The following is a 21,538-nucleotide window of genomic DNA, read 5'->3' as shown; positions in this document are numbered from 1 at the left end:
CAAGCATCAGCTAGCAGCTAGAGATATGTCCATGGTGTCAACCTGAGCAAAAAAGGCTATTCACCCAAAGCCATGAACCTCTGCTCTAAGTAGGCTGTAATTTTGTTATATTGTGGAATTTAAACTCTTAAAAGAATACACACTGGAACTGCCCATAATATAAAATTCTGACCTAGAATTTTAAATGAAAAACAATTAATTACATTACTCTAGAAGATTTTATTTCCCTTGAGCCTATATTAACTGTAACATTTCATCTTTTCTTTCCTTTCTTAAGCTTTCATTCATTTAAATTTTAGAACCAAATATGATAATAAAATATAGTTCTTTAATGCTTACAGTACATGTTAAGAACTGCATGTGAATCTAATATTTGTAAAGTTAATAATTTAAAAGTGTATTACAGAAATTTCTGTTGAATGCAATTTGTTCTTAATTACATAGAATGAGCAGCTACTTATTAGTCTTCCAGGTTAGATTACTTAAGTGAAAAATCACACTTTTAATCCACTGTAGAAGACCCTTGGACCACTGTAATTAGGTGCTATGGATAATGCCTATGTGATTGGCATTTCATGTGATAGGGAAAAAATAGCCTCTGTATTACTACAACTTCATTTATTTTTTTAAGAAGTGTTTTTTTAAGCACATCTCCTATCTGAGGTCTCCCCCTCCAGCTTTCTATATTTATTAATGACCTAACCCACTATCCATTCCTTATAAAAAGAAACCTGCACGTCATCTCTTAAATCTGTGTGGCATCCGATTAGTCACCATGCTCCATGGCGGCTACTCCGTGTCTCATACTTATGCTCCCTTCTCCTTTACTACACTTCAGACCTTGGTTCTCTTTTCGGGGTGTTAATGCAGTTTCTTCTTGTCTCCCTCATCCAGTCTCTCCCCTTTAACATTGCTCCAAAGGTATCCTCATAACACATAACTTTCATCAACTATTTCCTATTGCCTAAGTGCAAGTTCCTTGACATGATATTGACTAAATCCTTGGCTTAGTTCTTCATTTTCTTCCTGTAATTCAGCTCATGCATCTTGTTTTCCAGTCATATAACTACTTTCTCTAGAAAAATGTACTCTCACTGCTCAGTGCCTCTGTCTATACTGTTCCTCTCTCCCAGCCCCACTGAGACAGCCGAAAGTGTATTAAAATAGTTAAGAATATGAACTCTGGTGTTGGATTTCCCTGGTATTAAATCCAGACCTTACCACTTTCTAGCTGTGGGATATTGGAAAAGTCACTCAGCCTCTCTCTGTCTGTTTCATCACCTATAAAGCAGGGATTATAATGGTACCTGTGTAAAAAGATTAAGAAAAGTATATAAGTGAATATATTTAAAGTACTTAGAACAAAACCTAGTTTATCACAAACACTGTATAAATATGAATTTCACTAGTAGAGACTCATTCCTCAATCTTCTATCTAGAGAAATTCTATTCACCCTTTTTTTTATGAAACATTCTCAGACATCCTAAGAAGAATCCTCTGTACCATGTTTTCGTTCCTTCATATCTTACGGACACTTGTATTAAATCAGTTAACACATTGTATTATAGGGATCTGTTCACTTACCTATCTCACTCAGAAACGTAAACCTATCCAAGGAAGAGACGGTCTTATATATCTCTGTATATGAGTGCCTGTCACACAGTGGGTGTTCTGCTACACGTTGCTTAAAGGAATGAATGATCCTGACATTTGGATTTTGAAACAACTTTTTATATTATGAAGAAACAATATGCCATAAAAACGTCATTTCAGCCAGTCAGACAGTTTTGAACAACTTTAAAAATTATTAAGTTTGATAAAATTAGATTGTAAAAATAATAAAATGCTTATAAGATGAAATGCTGTTTGTTATGTTTTGTAATGTTATCTATAGTGACATGAGAAATTACCTCAAAAGTAAGTGGTATAAAAGAACAATAACTGCTTTTTATTTTACACTCTTTCTGTGGGTCAGGAATTTGGGAATGGCTCACAGGGTGGTTCTGGCTTAGGGTATGCCTTGAGGTTTCAGTGAAGATATTTGTTGGGGCTGAATGATTTCTGAGGTTTTAGAGCCATTGGCAAGATGCCCCACTTGGCTGCCCATTAATGCTCGTGTGTCCTCACAACATGGCAGCTGCTTCCTCCAGAATGAATGATTCAAGAGAGAGCAAGGTAGACACCACAATGCCTCTTAGGCCCTAAGCTTAAAATCACACACATTTTCCCCTACAAAATCCTTTTGGTTACACAATTAATGTTTGAAGAGACTGTGCAAGGGTGTAAGTACCAGCATAGCATCATTGGGGGCCATTTGGGAGGCTGACTACCCCATATTTCACCTTCAGAAAATTACTTTGCTAAGTTATACACCTTTAGATAAATGCTTACATACATGGTATGCCATCCAATACTCGAGTTGACAAAAAGATACTGCAATTATGATAGGTTCAAACAAAAAGGTGATGTGGTAAGATAACTCATGAGGCCAAATCTAGGAAAGTAAATATTTACCAATGGATTTGTAATGAAAGAAAAATTTACAAAGCTGAAATTTTGTAAGGGAAATGTACAAATTCTTCAAATAAGAAGTTCAAATAGTTTTAGATAATTGAATTTTGAATGATCAATTTCTAGAACCCAAAGAATATAAGTTCAAAGCATTTGTATAATTGTAGTACAAAAAACTCATATTAATCTTTGGTTGGTTGGATGGGACACATCCATTCATATTGCAATTCTAATTTCTTTGCTCTATTTAGCAAATTCAAACCTGCCTTTTTTATGTTGATTTTTCACAGAAATAAAATCATTTGCTTCAAGAGTTTCAAAATGTAAAAGTTACTCTTATGTTTTGAATATTATTATTATTTTATTTATTTATCTCTAAATTTTTACATATGTCTCCTTTTTCCCTGCTTGACCCTGCCCTCCCCGCCCCTCAGCCATTCCCACCCCGGGCAAGCCCCCACCGCCCCCGTGTCTGTTTCCATTGGTTATGCTAATATGCATGCATACAAGTCCTTTGGTTGCTCTCTAACCCTCCCTTCCCCTGCCATTTGTCTCTAGATCGATCTATTCCTGTTCATCAAATTATGTTGATCATTATATCCCACATATGAGTGAGATCATGTGATATTTATCTTTTTTTGATTGGCTTATTTCGCTTAGCATAATGGTCTCCAGTTCTATCCATGCTGTTGCAAATGGTAAGAATTCCTTCTTTTTTACAGCAGCATTAGTATTCCATCGTGTTTTAATTGATGCATTTCAAACATTTACTAGGAATTAATATTGTTATGATGATGAATCTTTTCTATATAACAATCTTTGAAATACGTTTTGCAAATGCTTAAAACGCAAGGCTAGTGGTAGAAGGAAGCACACTGGAAATACCTCTGAAGGCCAAACAGTAAAGGCAGCTGTCCTTGAGCTCTATGACTCTCTGGCACTTTAGAAAAGTAGGTAAAGGCTTTGAAGATAATAAAAACTGTTCATAGGGAAATAAAATATTTTTTCATCAGTACTGAGCAGCGTTCACAATTCCTTCTTTTCTGAATTTGATCTGACTTACCTGTACATAATTTGCTTATGAGGCATTTGTGGTATTGGCGTTTAAGTGCTTCTTTCAGAAATCTTGGGTTCACTCCCCAGCTCTAAAACCTACAAGATAACATGACTAGGGACTTGCATTTCCTTGTCTGTGAAATGCAGATAGCACCTTGCTTTCTGGTTTGCAAAATTTGTGACTTTGATTCTCGTTATCAAATAAGACAAATTATAGGACACCAAAACAGATACTAGAAAACAGATTTTACCCACCCTTCATTTTTTATTAAGTATAATGTCCGAAGTGTATTCAACCAACACTGTGGTATATCTGTCAGAGTTTGCTCTAAGTAGAATCACTATGAGTGATACAGAATAGGGGACTTATTATATGACTTTTGAAGGCATTTGCAATGTGTCCGGGCTGGGTTGGAAGTCAGCAAGGAGCAAATTGGTGTAGGAAAGGAAGAATATCTTTCTCTTCTACCCTTCTAAATTTTGGGCTGGGGTCCCTTTAACAAAAGAGAAAACGCATTCCAATTGATTTGACATATGTTTTATGTGACGCTGGGGCCTTCATAAGGAAAGAAAGGTCTTGAGAAGCAGTTAAACCTAAACATTTATATCCTAAGTTTGATGAAGAGTGAAAAGTGGTGGGGAAATGTGATAGGACAAAAGAGTTAGGAGCTAAGTGTTGTAAATTGGGGCAAACAGCAAGGCCTGTTCATTCAATTCCTCTGGTTTTGGGAAGTAATGATGCTCCTTTCCATGAAGTAGTTTTATGACCTGCTTTAAGGGAAGATCAGAAAGTCCTTCTAGTATCTGCCGTTCCTCAAATTCCTTCAGTTGAATAAATTCAGTATGCCAAGGTGCCAAATTTTAGGATAGGGTGTGCTGAACCCCGTCATTGGGAAGGGCAGAAATAGAAATAGAATAGGGACAACTATGGACAAACCGGAACTGACAAGGACAAAATGGAACCCTTGTTTGACTCACACCACCTCAAATCACGATGATGTGGGTGAGCTGCAGGATAAATTGGTGCCTTCACCAAGGAATCTGCACAAACACCTGGCCAGGATTTGGAGATGCTGGATGAGGCGGTCCAGTAACAACTGGCTGACACGCTGAGGTCTGTTGCCGCATGTCAGGGTCAGCCAGCATATCGGAGATAATGTGCTTGAGCTGCAACAGCACCTGCCCTACATCAACCTTCAGAAAATAAACAATGGCTTAGTACTTCCTTTTTACCTCCCAAAACTCATACAAATTTCTCTTGTGCACAACTTACCTGGAAAGTACTTGTAAAGGAATTCTGGGACATGTAGTTCCGGCTTAGTGATTTGACAGCATGCAAAGCTACCATGTAGGATGACTATAATTTATCATCCAAGACAGAGATACCGGTGAAAGTGAAATGAATAGCTATTAATATTTATTTCAGGACCACAGGCACAAAGCAAGATGCCTCATTGCCCAGATATTATCCACCCTGCATTTAGTTCTCTCCTGGAAGATGAATGTCTTCAGAAACTCCAAGTTAAGGGTGATAGGAGGTGTGGAGGGAAGAGGAAAGACAACCTTACTTTTTTAGTAATTGAGGCTAGGGGGTCACAAAGGTTGCTAGAGGTCTTGGCCCCGAATTTCTGCAAACCAGCCAGGAAGCCCTTCCGGAAATCACAGGGGTGCCCCAAGAATTTAATAACTCTTTCAGGACCAAAATTTGTGGGATTTGGTTGAAATTCCTTACAACTTCTTTGCTTTATTTACACAGAGACAACTTTTTCTCTAAGCAATACATACAAACAAATAGGATTTCAAGAGAAATGATCATAAATGTAGGCATTAGTGGATGTTCTGATTTCCCTCTAGGTCAGAATGTACAAGAAAAAAAAGCAGTAACTCTTGGCTCTTCTTGCCTAAGAATGAGGGTCATAATTTATTAGCATCCTCATTCATAAGAAGGGAAAAAATCATTATATGGCAATACCAGGTGGTCTCAAACAACATTTGATAATTTTTGCATGCATTCCACAAAACATACTTATTTCCGTAAGAATTAGATAAGCTAATCTATGTAAAACATATGTGCCTGGCACATAGGAGGCACTCATTAAATGTAACTAGAATTTGAATCTTATTACCAGGAAGTAAGATCAGTAATTTGAGAAGAGAGCCAGCAAGGACATGATGGTAGGAAGCATCAATTTCTTATGAAAGTCTAGCAGACAGCTCCTGATGTGCCTTTTAAATAGATTTTCTAATGAGGTGTGCCATTTATCTACTGCTCTTGGAAATTAATTTCCCTGATTCTTTTCCCCTGGCACTTAGCCCAGTTAAGCAGGTGCACTGTTTGTCAGACTAAGTTTAGAGGGGTAAAATGATTCAGGTAAGACCCAAAGTCAATCACAATGTGTAAATTGAACATTTAACAGGTATGTATATATGTATTTTTTATAGGTATCTGTGTGTGTGTTTATAGAGATGTCTGTGTGACTGTATATGTATGAATATGTTATTACATTTCAGGAGACTTGGAATACTGAGACACTACATGCACCATTTTAGACTTCATCAGTTCTCATGTATACTGAGTTTTCAAGAATATTTAACGTTTTGTGTGCTTCTCATTCTGATTCAAGTCTTATCTCATATTCCACATTTTCTGTTCAATGTTCCAGGACTGTTTGGTCCTTTTGGTCACTAAACTTAAGAAAATGCATCTCATTACACAGTTCCAATCTGTTTATAAATATCTCGGGGAAGCAGGAGGCTCTGTAGTCCAATGATTCCCAGACCTTAATCAAAGTTGGTTGATTCTTCATGACACAAGAGGGGAGGGAAGAAAAGAATTTTTTCATTTTAAAGAAATGTTATTAATTCTATTGTTCCTGCATTTTGGTCTTAAAAGTCTCTTTTGAAATTATGATAAAACGACAAAGATTGTTTTTGTCACTGTTTCTTAATGTTACTTATTTACTTATTTATAAAATCAAAAGTTGATAATTCTGTGTTGGACCCCAGGTTTTTTGCTGGTTGTCAATTCGAGGTCAAAAAGCCTAAAAATATGATACCAATGCTCTAGATCACTTGCTTAAACCTTAGCAAATGAGAGCTTATATTGGGATTTATAATTATATCCATCTATATCCGCAATTATAAATCATAGCATATGTTAATACTCACTTTTTGATAGACCAGCTGTTATACATCTTTCAGTGCTATGCTTAAATTAATTTCCTTAAAAAGAATCATTCCTGAACTTTCAATAAAAATCACGTCACTCTATCATAATTCCTCATTATATTTTTTACTTTTTACTCATAGCATTTATTCCAAGTTGTATATATTTAATTGGGTCTGATTATTTATTTAATATCTTTCTTCACTGACCTGCTAGGTTTGTAAAAAGAATAGTGAATAGCTTTATCTATTTCATTCACTTGATTTTTTCTAGTGCTTATACATATGAGCTCAATAAACATTTGAATCAATGTTAATGTAAAATAATGATGCATAAATGATTAAATAAAGGGAAGGGTGGTAGAATTGTTTTACACTCTGAATGTTGAGTAATGTGCATAGCATTACTTCATAAAATATTAGTTTATAATGACATTGATAGTGATAGGCTTTACATTTATAATACTTTTTAAACTTCTGTCTCCCTGATTAGGCCATAAGTATCACAAAGGTAAAAATAGTCTTATTCATCTCAATATGTCTATCTCCCTGCTCACTGCCTGACACATAACATTTAATAGAATTTGTATGATCTAAACAAAAAGTATTTGCTAAGCATATATAGCAATCAAAAACAAATAAACAAGTGAGCAAAACACAAAACAAGAAAAACAAATACATGACTTTCAAGACAAGATCCAAAGTAGTTGAATGCAGGCTCTGGGGGCTAGAACAGTGGGTTAGAATACTGGCTCCACCATTTAGTAGCTGTGTTGCCTTGTGGGAATTTACTTCTCTGTGCTCAATAAGTATCTTCCGGTGCAGGCAGAGACTCCTGAGCAGAATCAGAAGATGACCGAGACCCCTTTTCTCCTGCCATTCCATGTAGTGGCTCAGACAGATGCAGACGGGCAAATCTAGAGACCCTTCTCTTAGTTGCTCTTTAGTTTGATAAGGAAAGCAGGAGGGCAGCGTTATAGCTGGGGGCGAGTGGGGGAGAATAACTTATTTGAGAATGGATACCATACAGTCAGAATTAAAGTGCCACACACCCAAGAGGATACTGGAAACGGCAGTCCTATAGTATTTGGAGACTGAGAGAAGGTGAGATCATACACTGAGCCTGATGCTGAGGGAAGGGGAAGCTGCCAGCCCCGGCTAGCAAATTTGGAAGAGCCTCTGGATTATTTTAGATTCAAAGACAATCTTGCTTATTTCTTCACATTGACATTGATTAATTACCAGGCACTGTGGTATGTGATTTATATGTACTATTTCATATAATACTCATAACGCCTTGTGAGGTATTATTACTCTTATTGTCATTTACAGTTCAGCAAACGGAAGCACAGCGTGCTTTGAGATTCCCCCCCCCCCCCCGCCCCACTATATAACATTGTTCGTCAGAACTCAGCATGTTATAAATTGGATTATGAGCAGGCTGAATATAGAAATAATTGGCATGAGGCGTTGTGGTCTTGATTTAGCTTAGTGACTTTGGAAAAAGCAGAGGTCTCGATGAATTGTATAAACATGGCAAAAGCTGATTTTCTGATCATCACACAGCTATTAGTTGGAGAAGCACCAGGACTAGACTGAGGTGGGTAAAAAACTTACCTTGCATGTAAAATTTAAGAGTTATAGAAAATTCATCAATTAAAATAAATGATATTTTAATGCAATATTTAACAATTCAAAATTAATGCAAACAACTGTGATTACAAAATATCAAAGCTTTTAAATGAAGACAGGATCATTTTTACCAATTTTTCTTTTTGTTTCTGGTTCCAATATGGTTTGGCACTGCCCAAGGAGGGAGGCTTGAGCTTGAATGCTATCAATCTGAGCTCAGAGCCCATGCTTGTAACCATCGTTTGCTGAAGTTGCTCTAGATATGAAAGATAAAGAAGAGTCAAATATAGCTTGAAGAACGTAAGGCTGATGGTCAAAGATAATGGTGAAACCATGGAATTGGTTCTTTGGAAGGAAAGTAGAAAAAATGACTAATTTAATTTCCCTAGTATATTTAGAAACTTCAGAATCTATAACGTGTGGCTTCAAGGACAGAGAACAAATAAAAATCTTATTTAACTTTAAACTTTTTCTTGCTTCTCTTGGCACTCTTTTATGAGTGTCAAGAATCCAATTACTGATCTTAAGGAGCCTAAAGCAGTTTCCCCTGCATCTGGTGGTATATATTTCTGTGAGAAATAGAAGAAGATACTATTAAGAGTACTTGAACACTGAGAAACATTTCTTATCTCATATAATAGAAGTGCTGGAAGCAGGTGATTATTCCAACATTGGATAATTCAATGCCTCACCAATGTCATGAACTCAAGTTCTTTCATTTTTAACCTTTGCCTTTCTTAGTGATCCAGCTACAGTTCGTGTGGGTATAACGTGGCTACAGCAGCTCCAGGTTCTCTGACTCCATGCCACAACTTTTTTACCCTTTTAACAGCAAGCAAACCAAGAATCTCCCATCCAACATCCTATTCTAGAAACAATTGTGAATTCATGTTATTGTTTGTTTGATAGCAGTATAACATAATAGCTAAAAATCATGCTCTGGAGGGTACAAAATCAGACTCCATCATTTACTAGCTGTGTAACCTTAGCCATATTATTTAAATACTCTGTGTCTCATTGTTTCTATATTTAATATAGAGATAAAATAATATAGCTACCAAATTGGATTATTGAAAGGAAAAAGTGAGTTAATATTTGTAAAGTTCTTAGAGTGATATCTTGCAGGTAATATGCACTTTATAAGTGTTACCTACTGTTGTTATCTAAGGATCCTCACTGTGATATATGTAATTAACTCATGGAAACAGAAGAGGTAAGAAAGTAAAGTTATCTGAGTACTCTTAAAAAGGAAGACATTAATAAAAGGTTTAGTTGCATTGTATATTATTCCCTTTGAAATGATTTGGATGTCTGAGGGAAGGAATAAGGATTAACTTGAAGACTGCTATCTTATTCAATATCTATATCTATGTCTATGTCTATATCTAGTCCATATATATCATTTTTTAAAGTTGTTGTCTGAGTGGCTAAAAATCAGAAGTTGATCTCAAGCCAGCAACATTGACTTCATAAAAGTAGCCTAATTTGACTATTTTAAAACCAGGCAAAATATATATATATATATTTTATATATATATATGTCTACAGAGTTTATATAATACATTTAAGCATAGGGATAATTAAACAGATGCCTATGTTGTTGGATTTTATTGTTATGTTCCTCAGTGAACACTTAGAAAGAACAGCAATGGATAAATGGTCTCAATCTATTCAGATCATAAAAACCCCATTTGCAGTATTCTTCCATTAGATATAAAATATACTAGGGCTAAAATGTCTTTAATGATGTCAGTACAATCCAGTTCCGTATATATAATTCTTTTAAAATTCTCAGTTGCAATGATAAAATCCATTCATTTCCTTTCTCTGAGATTTAATCTATCCATTCAGACTACTATACCTTGCTCACACGAAACTGTCCAGAATGTAGCAAAATAAAGACCAAAGAAAGAGTAAAGTTACAGTGACGCTGAATCCTGGAGATAGGTTTCTCTGAGGCCAGCATTTTATAACTTGTCATCCTTGAATGGGTTGTGAATCTCCTCAAATAGAACATAAAATTTAAAATTTCCCCAGAAATCTTCTCTCTCCTATCATTTCCCCCCTCTCTGTGGAATCTTACCCATCAGCATAAAAATGGAAGATTATTTCCTTCTTTAACAGTACCAACAACAGAAAACTCATTATGATTCCAGTCCTCCTTCAACCATTTCCAAATTTCTGCCATTTACTTTACAGTAAAATGTAATTACTGCCTCTAGATTCTTCCCATTTGGTCTTGAATGCATCCCACTGAAACTGTCCTTTGGGATTGCCAGTGACATCATCATTAAAGCTAAAAGTCACTCTCACTTGACCTATCAGCTACATTTGTCAGTGATCATTCATCCTCAAAACAATTCTTCACTTCATATCTATCTAGTACAGCTAGTACATTATGCTCTTTTTTTCTGTGTTTCAATTCCCCCTCTTCTCTCTCTCTCTCTCTCTCTCTCTCTCTCTCTCTCTCTCTCTCTCTTCCTCCCTCCCTCCCTCCCTCCCTCCCTCCTTCCCTGTTCATCTCTCCTTCTCTGACTTATTCCTATATTCTAAACATTGAAGCATTCCTGCATATACTCTCTGTCATGTCTTTCAATATCTTCTATTTCTCTGTCGAACTCCCAAGTTTCTATCTTCCGCGAGGACTTCCCTTTTGTAGATCATAGTGAGCTATACAATATGACATATAGATGTATAAAAGGCAACTCAAGTTTGACAAGTCTGAAACTCAACTACATATATGCTCCCCCTAAAATCCCTGCTGCTTCTCTCCAGTTCTTCCCATTTTAGTAAATGGCATTTCCATTGTTCTGGTTTCTTATACCAAAAACTGTAAAGTTATCCTGTATCCTTCTTTTTCACACCCTACAGGCAAACTGTCAGTCTATACTATTAATTCTATCTTTTAAATACATTCAGAATCCAATCACATCTCATCCCACACACTGTTAAAACCCTGATAGAAATTATGGTAATTTTTCTGCTAGATTACTTCATTGGGCTCCTTTCTGATCTTCCTATTTCCAACCTGGAATTCTTCCAATACTCAACACAGCAAAAGACATTACATGAGTAAAATCACTTCATTCCTCTTTCCGTGACTTCCTATCACAATCAGAGTTAAAGACTAATTTTGAAGTACTTAACCTTTAGATAATATAATATGCTGGTATAATTCTGGTCTCTTAAAATATCAAAGAGAAAAAATGATGTCTGAAAAACTAAAGTAGTTTTTTAAATTAAGGAAAACATAAATCTAAAATTTAATTACAGGTTGATGAAAAATCAGGTGCAATGCATACTATGTTTCTGGGTAGACCACCTCTTCAATCAGATCTTAAACACTGTTCTTACCCCTTGAGATAAGTTTTCTTATAATTTGAATGAGAAGAATAATATTTTGAAAATACCTAAAATGCCTAATTGCTTGGATTTTTTATTATTTAATCGCTCATTCTGCAAATGCTTTATATCTCCTAGGATAAAAGAAAAGGACAAATTTGTGGACTTCATTTGTTTTCTAATTTATCCATTAAAGTTATTAGAAGTTCAAAGACTTTTTATTTTTTGTTATTGGATATCTAACAAGGGTAAAGAAATTGAATCTAACCAGAGCTCAATATGATCACTACCTTGACAATTCCATATTTTTCTTACTGTATCACAAATGATAATAAATGGACCTATCAGTCTTATTTTAGTCACAGCTACTTAAGTCAACCTGGAACTTAGAGCTTATCTGAATATTTAAAGTCTTCTTTACCATGATGTTTTTCAGTACAATATGGGCCAACCATGATTTCATCTGTTCCTGACCATCCATAACTTAGAATATATATTGCAATTTAGATAACATAACTATACATTATTTTAATATATTTCTAATTTTTCCCATGTTAAACTTTTATTTAGATTAAAATTTCTCAAGGGCAGCTTCATTCTTGGTTACCCCATAGTGTTTGAACCACAGTTACCCAATAATGTTTCTTTTTAATTGAATACATGTGCTTACTAAAAAAAAAAAATGCAACTTATATTTCTGAGAAAAAAAATGTAGCCAAGAGATCATTTAAGTTCATAAAATTGATGTATTAATTTAGTCAAAAGAACAAATCTGGAAAAGTTTTTCTTAGTTTTTTGGGGAATTACTGTAAAATTTTCTTCTTTTAAAATTACTTTTAGCAAGCTCTATTTCCAAGATTGGCTCAGATCCTCTAAAATTCGTACATCATGCAGTGGAGGAAACTACGGACTGGGTCTATGGCTTCTTTTCTTTGTTGTCTGACATCATCTCGTCTGAGGGTGATGAAGAAGAAGATGATGATGGGGACGAGGACACTGATACAGGTACAAAGAGCAAAGAGACATATTTAACTGCTGGGACCAATTTTAGATATCCATCCCAGGGGTTTGCTTACATTTAAGCAAAAATGAGAACTTGGGTCAATCTATATAAACCAAAATGAATATACTAGTACTTCTGAGTGCTCATAGAGAATCAACAGAATGCCAAATGCAGTAAATGTGTCTCATTTGGTTTTCACCTTATAGTTTATATGCAATTATGGCAAATATGTCAATAGTAAATGCTACCATCAAAGTAGCATTATAGTAGAAGGTCTTATTTTGTGCTACTATAAACCCACAATAGAAACATTTATGTGTTTCTCGGAGGAAAGTAATAGCTGTTTCGCAAGTTTATCCTTAGAAAAGCTGAAGTAACTGTAAAACTAAATATACATATAAATGTTTTATGCACAAAAGTCATGTTCTTAGTCAAATTCTATTAAAATCACAATCAAAAGTAAATTTATTGAATTAAATGGAGGCGTAGAATAGAGGGACACATTCTAAATTTTACGACAATTATGCAACTAATATATGTACTCATATATTAATAAATAAAAATAAATAAACTCAAATTACACATAAATTACTATTGAATAGATGTGAAAAGACAAAGCAGTTTGATTCTGCATTTTAGTAAAATTTTAAGGACAACCTTAGTCATCATGTATTCAGCCTTGACTACCAGGAAAGCTCCTATTATTTTAGCCCTTTATATGACTTTGTCTGAATTTGTATTTGGCCCCAGTGAGAGGTGGAGAAGAACAATAGAGAACTGAAATTAACATGATATACGAACTATGATATATAATTTGGATCACTGCCACAATTTTATTGAACTCATAAAAGTAGAACTATGTCTAATTAATGTATTTAAACAAAGTTTCTATTTAAAAACTGGAATTTTGAAAACAAAATAATATAAGGACTTTTATTGTCAAAACAAATATATGTTTTTTAAAAACAAAAAAATAAAATGGGAAAATAGAGAAGCAATATTATGCTATGTTAAAAGATTTTCTAATTTATTATTTTCTGTCTTGGTTTAGGAGAAATAGAAGAGCCTCCCTTGAAAAAAAAAGGTTGGTGGTTTTTTTTTGTGTTTTTTTTTTTCACTTTTGAAACTAAAATCTTTCTCTGTGGTAATATTGATCTTCAGCATAACTTAAATATACTTTACTTGAGTTTTAGCCTTAATTTATTTTTAATATAGAGTATTTAATGATTAGATCAAGATTTATAGTTAGGAAAAGAAATACTCAATTCTTTCCAGTGAAACTGACCCCACTGTTTTTCAGCTGATTATTTAATTGATGCCTTCTTCAATAGATGTGTGAATCCATCTAACACACAGACCAATGTGAATTGGGATTGTGGGAATGGGGGCTGAATTCTGTAGTCTTGGAAACGCCCCAAGAAGATTACCCATGTTCTTTATTCTCCACATGGCCAGATTTATTGATTCTAAATTTGTATTCTTATTTTATTACCAGTGTCCTGGTGCACAGATTGGTGCATATTGAAAGGAAATTAATTAGAAGAAATATTTTAATATCGCTATTCGCCCTTTCTCTATAATAGAAGTGTCAACCAAATTCATGATCAACAATGACAGATTGAAACACATGCATGCGATTGGTGATACCATAGCCATAGAATAAACTTGCTTAATTAGACCTGCTTTCTGATTTAGCTAAACTTTTTCCAGCCCAGTGAAGCACCCCAACTTCTCTTTCAGGTAATTGTCAGCAACCCAGCAGTAAATATCAACACGAAGCAGATTATTGTTGTAGATTACGCAGGGAGAACAAAGGGTAAAATACTTAACTGTAGCAGTGTTTGACTATGTTCTGCACAGTGAGAAAACCTGAAGGCATTTTCAAGTTCCACCATGTCTTACTACTTTTCAGCAGGGTCAAGTTTCTAAACTTTCTAAATCTTTGTTGTCTTGCTAATGAAAAGACAATAGGATTCTACAAAGTCTCCTATCTACATACTCCAGGACTTCTGTGAGGATCAAATGAGATGATGAGGCACAGGAAAACGCCTCACAAACATTTTTTGACCTATAAAATGTTTGCATCTGGCTATAAAGCAAGTCGTGTCCCTGGGCTGAAGAAACTCCAACGGGGCTAGTCGCTAGGGATAGGAAGCCGGGCATTGCTACATGACATCATTACACGGCACCCACACCGACCTTTTCTGTGCTGGGCGGGGCTGTGGCCCGCATTTTGCGCCATGGGATCTCGGCAGCGTTGGCTATGATTTGGTGGGGTATCACTCCGGGGTGGTGCCGGGGCCTGTGTCCCACTTAGGGAAAGTCAAGTGATGGTTTGTCAGTGCCAGGTCCATGGTACCATTTATTTTCAAATGGCCATTGCGCATCATGGCAGCTCCAGCATTAAGCATCTGTCTCCTGGTGGTCAGTGCATGTCATAGCAACTGGACAGGCACTTAGCCTTTTATATATACTATATAGATTGAATTGTTTTTATTTTTAGGTAGTAAAAATAAAAACATGGTGGGACATGGTGGCTGAGATAGTGTTGAGGATAATAATCTTGGAGGCACAAGCATATTCAGTTAGTATGTATCGTGTAGGATCCTAAAGAAGTACAGTTACCTGGGTATGCTTGGATGTGGTATATCAGAATTCCTTGCAGGAATATCTAGATCCTTATGCTGAATGAGATGCTCACAAATTCAAAAGATGGGCACAGTAAGGCTAGGAAAAAATGGTATAATTATGAAGTAAGAGCCTCAGAAGGGCAGAGATTCCTACAGGAAAGAGTCGGAATTATGTCTGCAAGGGAAAATACGGCGTAAGGAACACTATCCTCAGGTACTTTTAGTGTGACTGAGAAAATGCCAACACATAAACCAGACTTGACACCATAACAATGTTTTAGTTATTGCTACCCACGTTTAGCAGCGATATCTTGGGAATATTTACTTTAGAGGAGGTCTTGCTGGCTTCTATTGCTATCTTCCCTAGAACACTGGATACAAACAGTGGGATCCACATTTGGAGCTTCAGCCTTGCTTGAGCAGATGATAATCACCTCACTGTGTGGGGTAAAATCCACTCAGTGTATGTTAATTTTGAAAATATTAATTTAACCAACCAGAGAGAGCTAAACCAGTGAAACACAACTGTGACAAAGCCATCCAAAAATGAAAGTGGTCATGAAGCTATGGAGAGGAGGAAAGACAGGTTTCCTGACTCACAAATCCAAGATGAGAACTCAAGAAGTCTAGAAAGACTTTAGCCATTACATTTAGGTTAAAGATTCTAGATTAGTTTATTAGTCTTTTGAGGTAAGAAACATAGTCTTTTTATATCTGATCTTTAATGAATAGTGCCTAGAACAAAGCCAAACTTTAAGCTAATCAGTTACTAGTCATTATCTGGAAGTAACTGTTTGTGTATATGTCTATTGCAATTGGAAGAGAAAAACAAACAAATATATAATGATTTCTTACTTATACATAAATTAAATTCTATAAAAATATAATATTCTCCATGAGTCAATACCTAGTATTTAATAAAGAATCTGTCCTTCTTTTTTTTTTTTTTACTTGAATTTTCCTGTGGGAATATTTTAAAATTAAGTTTCATGTAATGATTAACATAAATTGCAAATTCCCACAAAGCTATTTAATTATTGTTTCTTAAGGTATTGCCTTGATTCCTCAAATCAACAGAAAAAAAAAACCATTAAATAGTTATTTAGGGTACTTTTAAAAAAAATGTCAGTAAGGCTTATTAGTTAAAATAGTCTAAGGGATATACTAGTATGTGTTTAAAACCATGTATACAAATATCTTCTTGAAGAATACTAGGAGCAGAAGTCATGTGAATATATATATTTTTAGTGATATTATTTACAAAGGTACATGAGAAAATGAACATTTAAGGAAACATCTTATGTATCCTACCTTGGGTACAAACGCTATGTAATTATAAACATTAGTTGAAGTGGACTAAAGAAAATAGATTTCACCTGACCAGCATGGCTCAGTGGTTGAGTGTCGACCTATGAACCAGGAGGTCACAGTTTGGTTCCCGGTCAGGGCACATGCTGGAGATGCAAGCTCAATCCCCAGTGTGTGTGTGTGTGTGTGTGTGTGTTGGCGGGGGGGGGCGGCGGGGGCAGCAGGCAGGAGGCAAGTGATGGATGATTCTCTCTCATCATTGATGTTTCTCTCTCCTTCTTCCTTCCTTTCTAAAATCAATACAAGTATATTTTAAAAAATAAAAAATGAAAGCATTTTTTAATGTTATTACTAGAGAAGTGATATTATAAGCTTATACTTATTTTAAGGTGAATTATTTTATACATTTTCAGGTTTAAATATTGTGGTTTAAAGTTTTATTTTGTAATCTGGAATGATAGTCTCAGAAACATTTGATCTTTATTCATCTAAATTATTATTTATTAACATCTTCATTAATATTCTTTCCCATTCAGATATATTGAATAATATTTAGCTAAGTTATATTAACTAAATTATCAGGCTTTTGTTGTTCATTCAATTGCTGGTGTTTATATGAAGCATTTTTATTTAAATGCACTTAAATTGTTAAATGTGTACTTGCTCTTTGAAATAGGGACTGTCATTAAGTTTGAACAGGACCACATATGATGACTGATATTTCTGTAAGATTGTACCTGATGCATGTCAACAGCAGAGGAAGAGTCTCTTCTCTACTTAGAGCAAAACAAATTACATCCTCCTTATAGTTGTGTTTTTAAATTGCCCTAAAGCTTCTCAGGTCAAAAAGAGCCCAGTAAATTTAAACTCAGTTCCTTCATTGTGTATTTTTCTCACTTTATTGAAATCCACAATAGCTCTTTGCAGTCAGGGTGAATAAGGAAGAGCCAGGAAATTTGAGCATCATAAATATTCAAGACTTTAGGATTAGGCCATTGAGAAGATTGCATCGAGTCACCGTGAGTAAGATAGATGGACAAGTTCCCGTGCCACAGATTTCATTGCATCCATCTTTGCTGGCAGCTTCAGCAACTTAGACCAGGCTGGACATTAAGTGCCTGAAAAAATATGGGGAGAAAAGGAGGGAGAATGGAAAGGTAACTAAACTTGTTAAAATTCATAGCCTCAGAATATTGGTTACTAGGTAGGTCACAGTAACATTGTTAAGAAGGTACATTTATTTTTGGACCTCTTTAAATAAGTCTCAATCAGAGCTCAGCTTCATAGCTGCACTGTTGTATACTGCCCCCAAGCTCAGACGGAACTCTGTGCTTTAAACTCTGTCTTTCTCAGTATTGATCAGATCAGTGGTGACCGGGTAACCAAGCCCAGAGAGAACAGACAGTGGGCTTGGAGGTGTGCATTAGGATGAAAAGGCTGAGGAAGCAGAAGTAAATGGAAATATGGTGAATGATCCAGAAATGCACTTCCCAAGTAGTTGCAGCTGTTGTGAGTTCTGGACCCACCGTGTCAGGCAACTTGAGTACCATGTGCTGCTAAAAAAAAAGAGTTTGTCTCCATCAAGGCAAGGAAACTAGAACCAGGATGATGAAAAGAACAGTGGGTAAGACCAGAGCCCGAAGGAACAGGCCAAAGAAAGCCAGAGATCAGATTTTGGCACCAGCCTCATGGGGAATGAAAAGGCTGTCTGAGACAACTCAACACAGGCCCAACCATTCTAAGTCGTTCTTGTTAGAGCAAGAATAATCTCAGTGCTGCTACATTCTTATGTAAGTAAAACTGGATACGTAATTGAGGTGTATATGAATGGAAAGCTGTCAAGTCCATTGTATTCCAGACTCTTTTTCTCTCTGGCTCTGTATGTTTCTTTTCCCCAAATCATGATAGACTAAGGTGCAGGTTGAATGCAGATGGCTTAATGTGCACCCTGTTCCAGATGATGTATTTTCATTTAGAAAAACTGGTTGAAAAATAAGTTTTAAAAAATCAAAACAGAGCCAAGTCGGTGTGGCTCAGTGGTTGAGCTTAGGCCTATGAACCAAGTCATGGTTTGATTCCCAGTCAGGACACATGCTTGGGTTTTGGCCTCCATCCCCAGTAGTGGGTGTGCAGGAGACAGCCAATCAATGATTCTCTCTCATCATTGATGTTTCTATTTCTCTCTCCCTCTCCCTTCCTCTCTCTGAAAGCAATAAAAATATATTTTTAAAAATCAAAACAGAAAAGTTATCAGTGGTTCTCAACTCTGTGTATCAAATTCAAATGATGTCTTAATTAGAATTATTTTGTCCACAAAAGACCAAAATCCATTTCAAATTGGCCTGGTGGAAAATATACTTTACTAGAGGCCTGGTACCTGAAATTTGTGCATGGGGGGTGGGGTCCCCTCAGCCCAGCCTGCACCCTCTCTAATTCAGGACCCCTTGGGGGATGTCTAACTGCCGGTTTAGGCCCGATTAGGCCTAAACCAGCAGTTGGACATCCCTCTCACAATCCTGGACTGCTGGTTCCTAATCACTCACCTGCCTGCCTGCCTGGTCACCCCTAACTGCCCCCCCCCCCCCCACCGCCGGCCTGATTGCCCCTCACTGCCTCTGCATGCTGGCTTGATCACCCCTTACTGCCCCCTGCTGCTGGCCAGGTTGCCCCCAACTGCCCCCTCCCTGCTGGCCTTGTCGCTCCTAACTGCCCACCCCCACCAGCCTGGTCACCCCCAACTGCCCCCCTGCGAGCCTAGTCACCCCTCACTGGCCCCCCTGCCAGCCTAATCGCCCCCAACCCCCCCTGCTGGCCTGGTTGCCCCCAACTGCACTACCCCCCTGCAGGCCTGGTCCTCCCCTTACTGCCCCCCCACCAGCCTGGTTGTCCCACACAGCCTGATTATTCAGTTGTTTGGTCATTCCTCATTAACCCCCCTGCTGTCCTTATCACCCCATGCAGCCTGCTTGTTCAGTTGTTTGGTCATCCCTCACTAACCTCCCTGCCAGCCTGGTCGCCCCACACAGCCTGCTTGTTCAGTCGTTTTGTCTTCCCTCACTTACTGCCCCCCCGCCGCCTGGTCGTAGGCAGCCATCTTGTGAGGGCATGATGGTCAATTTGCATATTACCTCTTTATTATATAGGATTACTTCAAATAAGTGAAAAATACAAAAGTAAAACTGGCTCAAAGATATCTAGATACAGGTTTTTTAATGTCATTAGTAAACCCCACCCCCCTCTCTCTTTGCTCCTGACCTTGCCTTGTTAATGTGTTTCACTTGTTTAATTCTCAGTCAGGTTATCCTCTCCATGGCAATTATGATCACCAGAAGTTTGAGGCATATATATATATATATATATATATATATATATATATATATATATATAAATTTTTTTCCTTTAGCAACTCAGGAGAGAAGACTATGCTTTTCCCCAAGTATTTCAGCAAAACCAGTGTATTTGACTCTCCCTGATTTGTATCACAACTCAAACGTGCTCCATGGAACAGCCACATTAGCATCTTCTGAGAGTGATTTAGAAATGCAGAACCAGGCTCCTTCTAGACCAACTGAATCAGAATCTGCATGTTAAGAAGATTCCCCAGGCGACTCATATGCACATTAAAATTTGAGAAACATCAGTCTAGACAGTATTCTGACTGTGGTTCTAAAACCACCTGAGAGCTGATTGAAATTGGAGAGCTCTAAAAGGTTCCTCACCATGAGAGACTACAGTAATTGATTAAGTTTGGACTCCAGCTCAGGAATAGATTTTAAAATCTCCCCAGATGATTCTGATGTGCAGCCACATTGATCCTGTCTAGTATATCATCCAATATGAAGCTCAAATACTGACACTGTCAAAACCTTATCCAAATCTGTAAACTCCACTAGTGATTATCTCCTAAATGGTATCATATGTAATCATTTCCACATCTGTCTCATTTATGGACATGTGGGAAATAGCATCTCATTTTATAATTGAGAAAACAAAATTCAAAGAAAAAATGGATTAGTGTGAGATGACTAAATTAATGGTAAAAATGAAATGGAATAGGTGTTATCTTTATTTTAAATTTTATTTTATTTTATGACATTTACCAAAGAATCAAACCTAACAAAATAAAGATCCAAACTATTTTTATGTTTATGGCATTCAACATTACTGAAGAAAACTGTCCTCAATATTTTATTTGTCTATCACTATATCCGACGTGTATGCCCACTGAATCACAAACACAAGGTGCTTTGAGGGGGAGAAAATATTTCTCTTTATTTCCTTCAGTAATAGTTGGCCAGTAGTGTACTTTCTTCAGAATTTTTGTTTACCAACAGAAAAATCATCAGAAAATCATGGAAAAATACAAAGACTTATACATCATTTGGTATATTTATCTAAAATAGTGAGAATTCAACAAAAAGAGACCCCCATAATATTTCCTATTAGTTACTAAAAAGATGAAAAGGTTTGCTTGGTTATTTATCATAATTAAACTTTTGTATACTAATCACAAGTGGCAGAATCTTGCAAATAGAGATATGTTCAAATGAATAAATAATTTGAATTTTCAATATTAAAATTAGAAAAAAATGTAAGTGGGCATTTTATATTGTCTGGTGCTTGTGAGATATATATAGAAAACATAATGATAAAAGGCATTCTTTGAAATTCACAACCCTCATAATAATTTAATAAACTGGGTTGTCATCTAAAAGAATCAGGATGGTTGCCTTGGTGACAGAGATTACCCCTTCAACTTTTTGAGACTGTCATTTAAAAATCTAGATTCATAATATTTTTATTTATTAACAATGTATCATACAGATAGAGAAAAATTGCTTTAAATTGGCCACGTAAGTCTTAAACAAAATTATAAACTACCTACTCAAC

General features: G+C 36.2%; 1 protein-coding gene across 1 annotated transcript in view; it reads left to right on the top strand.

Annotated features, from left to right (window-relative positions):
* TRDN (triadin) overlaps positions 1 to 21,538 on the top strand; it is a gene marked incomplete at both ends in the record, with an annotated part of 228,008 nt that overhangs the window by 1,781 nt on the left and 204,689 nt on the right. Inside the window, 2 exons of the mRNA XM_079781157.1 lie at positions 12,548 to 12,712; positions 13,762 to 13,794. Of these exons, the coding sequence (XP_079637283.1) occupies positions 12,548 to 12,712; positions 13,762 to 13,794 (198 nt within the window). The remainder of the gene's footprint in view (positions 1 to 12,547; positions 12,713 to 13,761; positions 13,795 to 21,538) is intronic.

The sequence above is a fragment of the Cnephaeus nilssonii genome, assembly GCF_951640355.1.
Source record: "Cnephaeus nilssonii genome assembly, chromosome: 9".
In the NCBI taxonomy this organism is placed as follows: domain Eukaryota; kingdom Metazoa; phylum Chordata; class Mammalia; order Chiroptera; family Vespertilionidae; genus Cnephaeus; species Cnephaeus nilssonii.
Note: the sequence above shows the minus strand (reverse complement) of the source record. Positions and strands in the feature narration are given on the sequence as shown.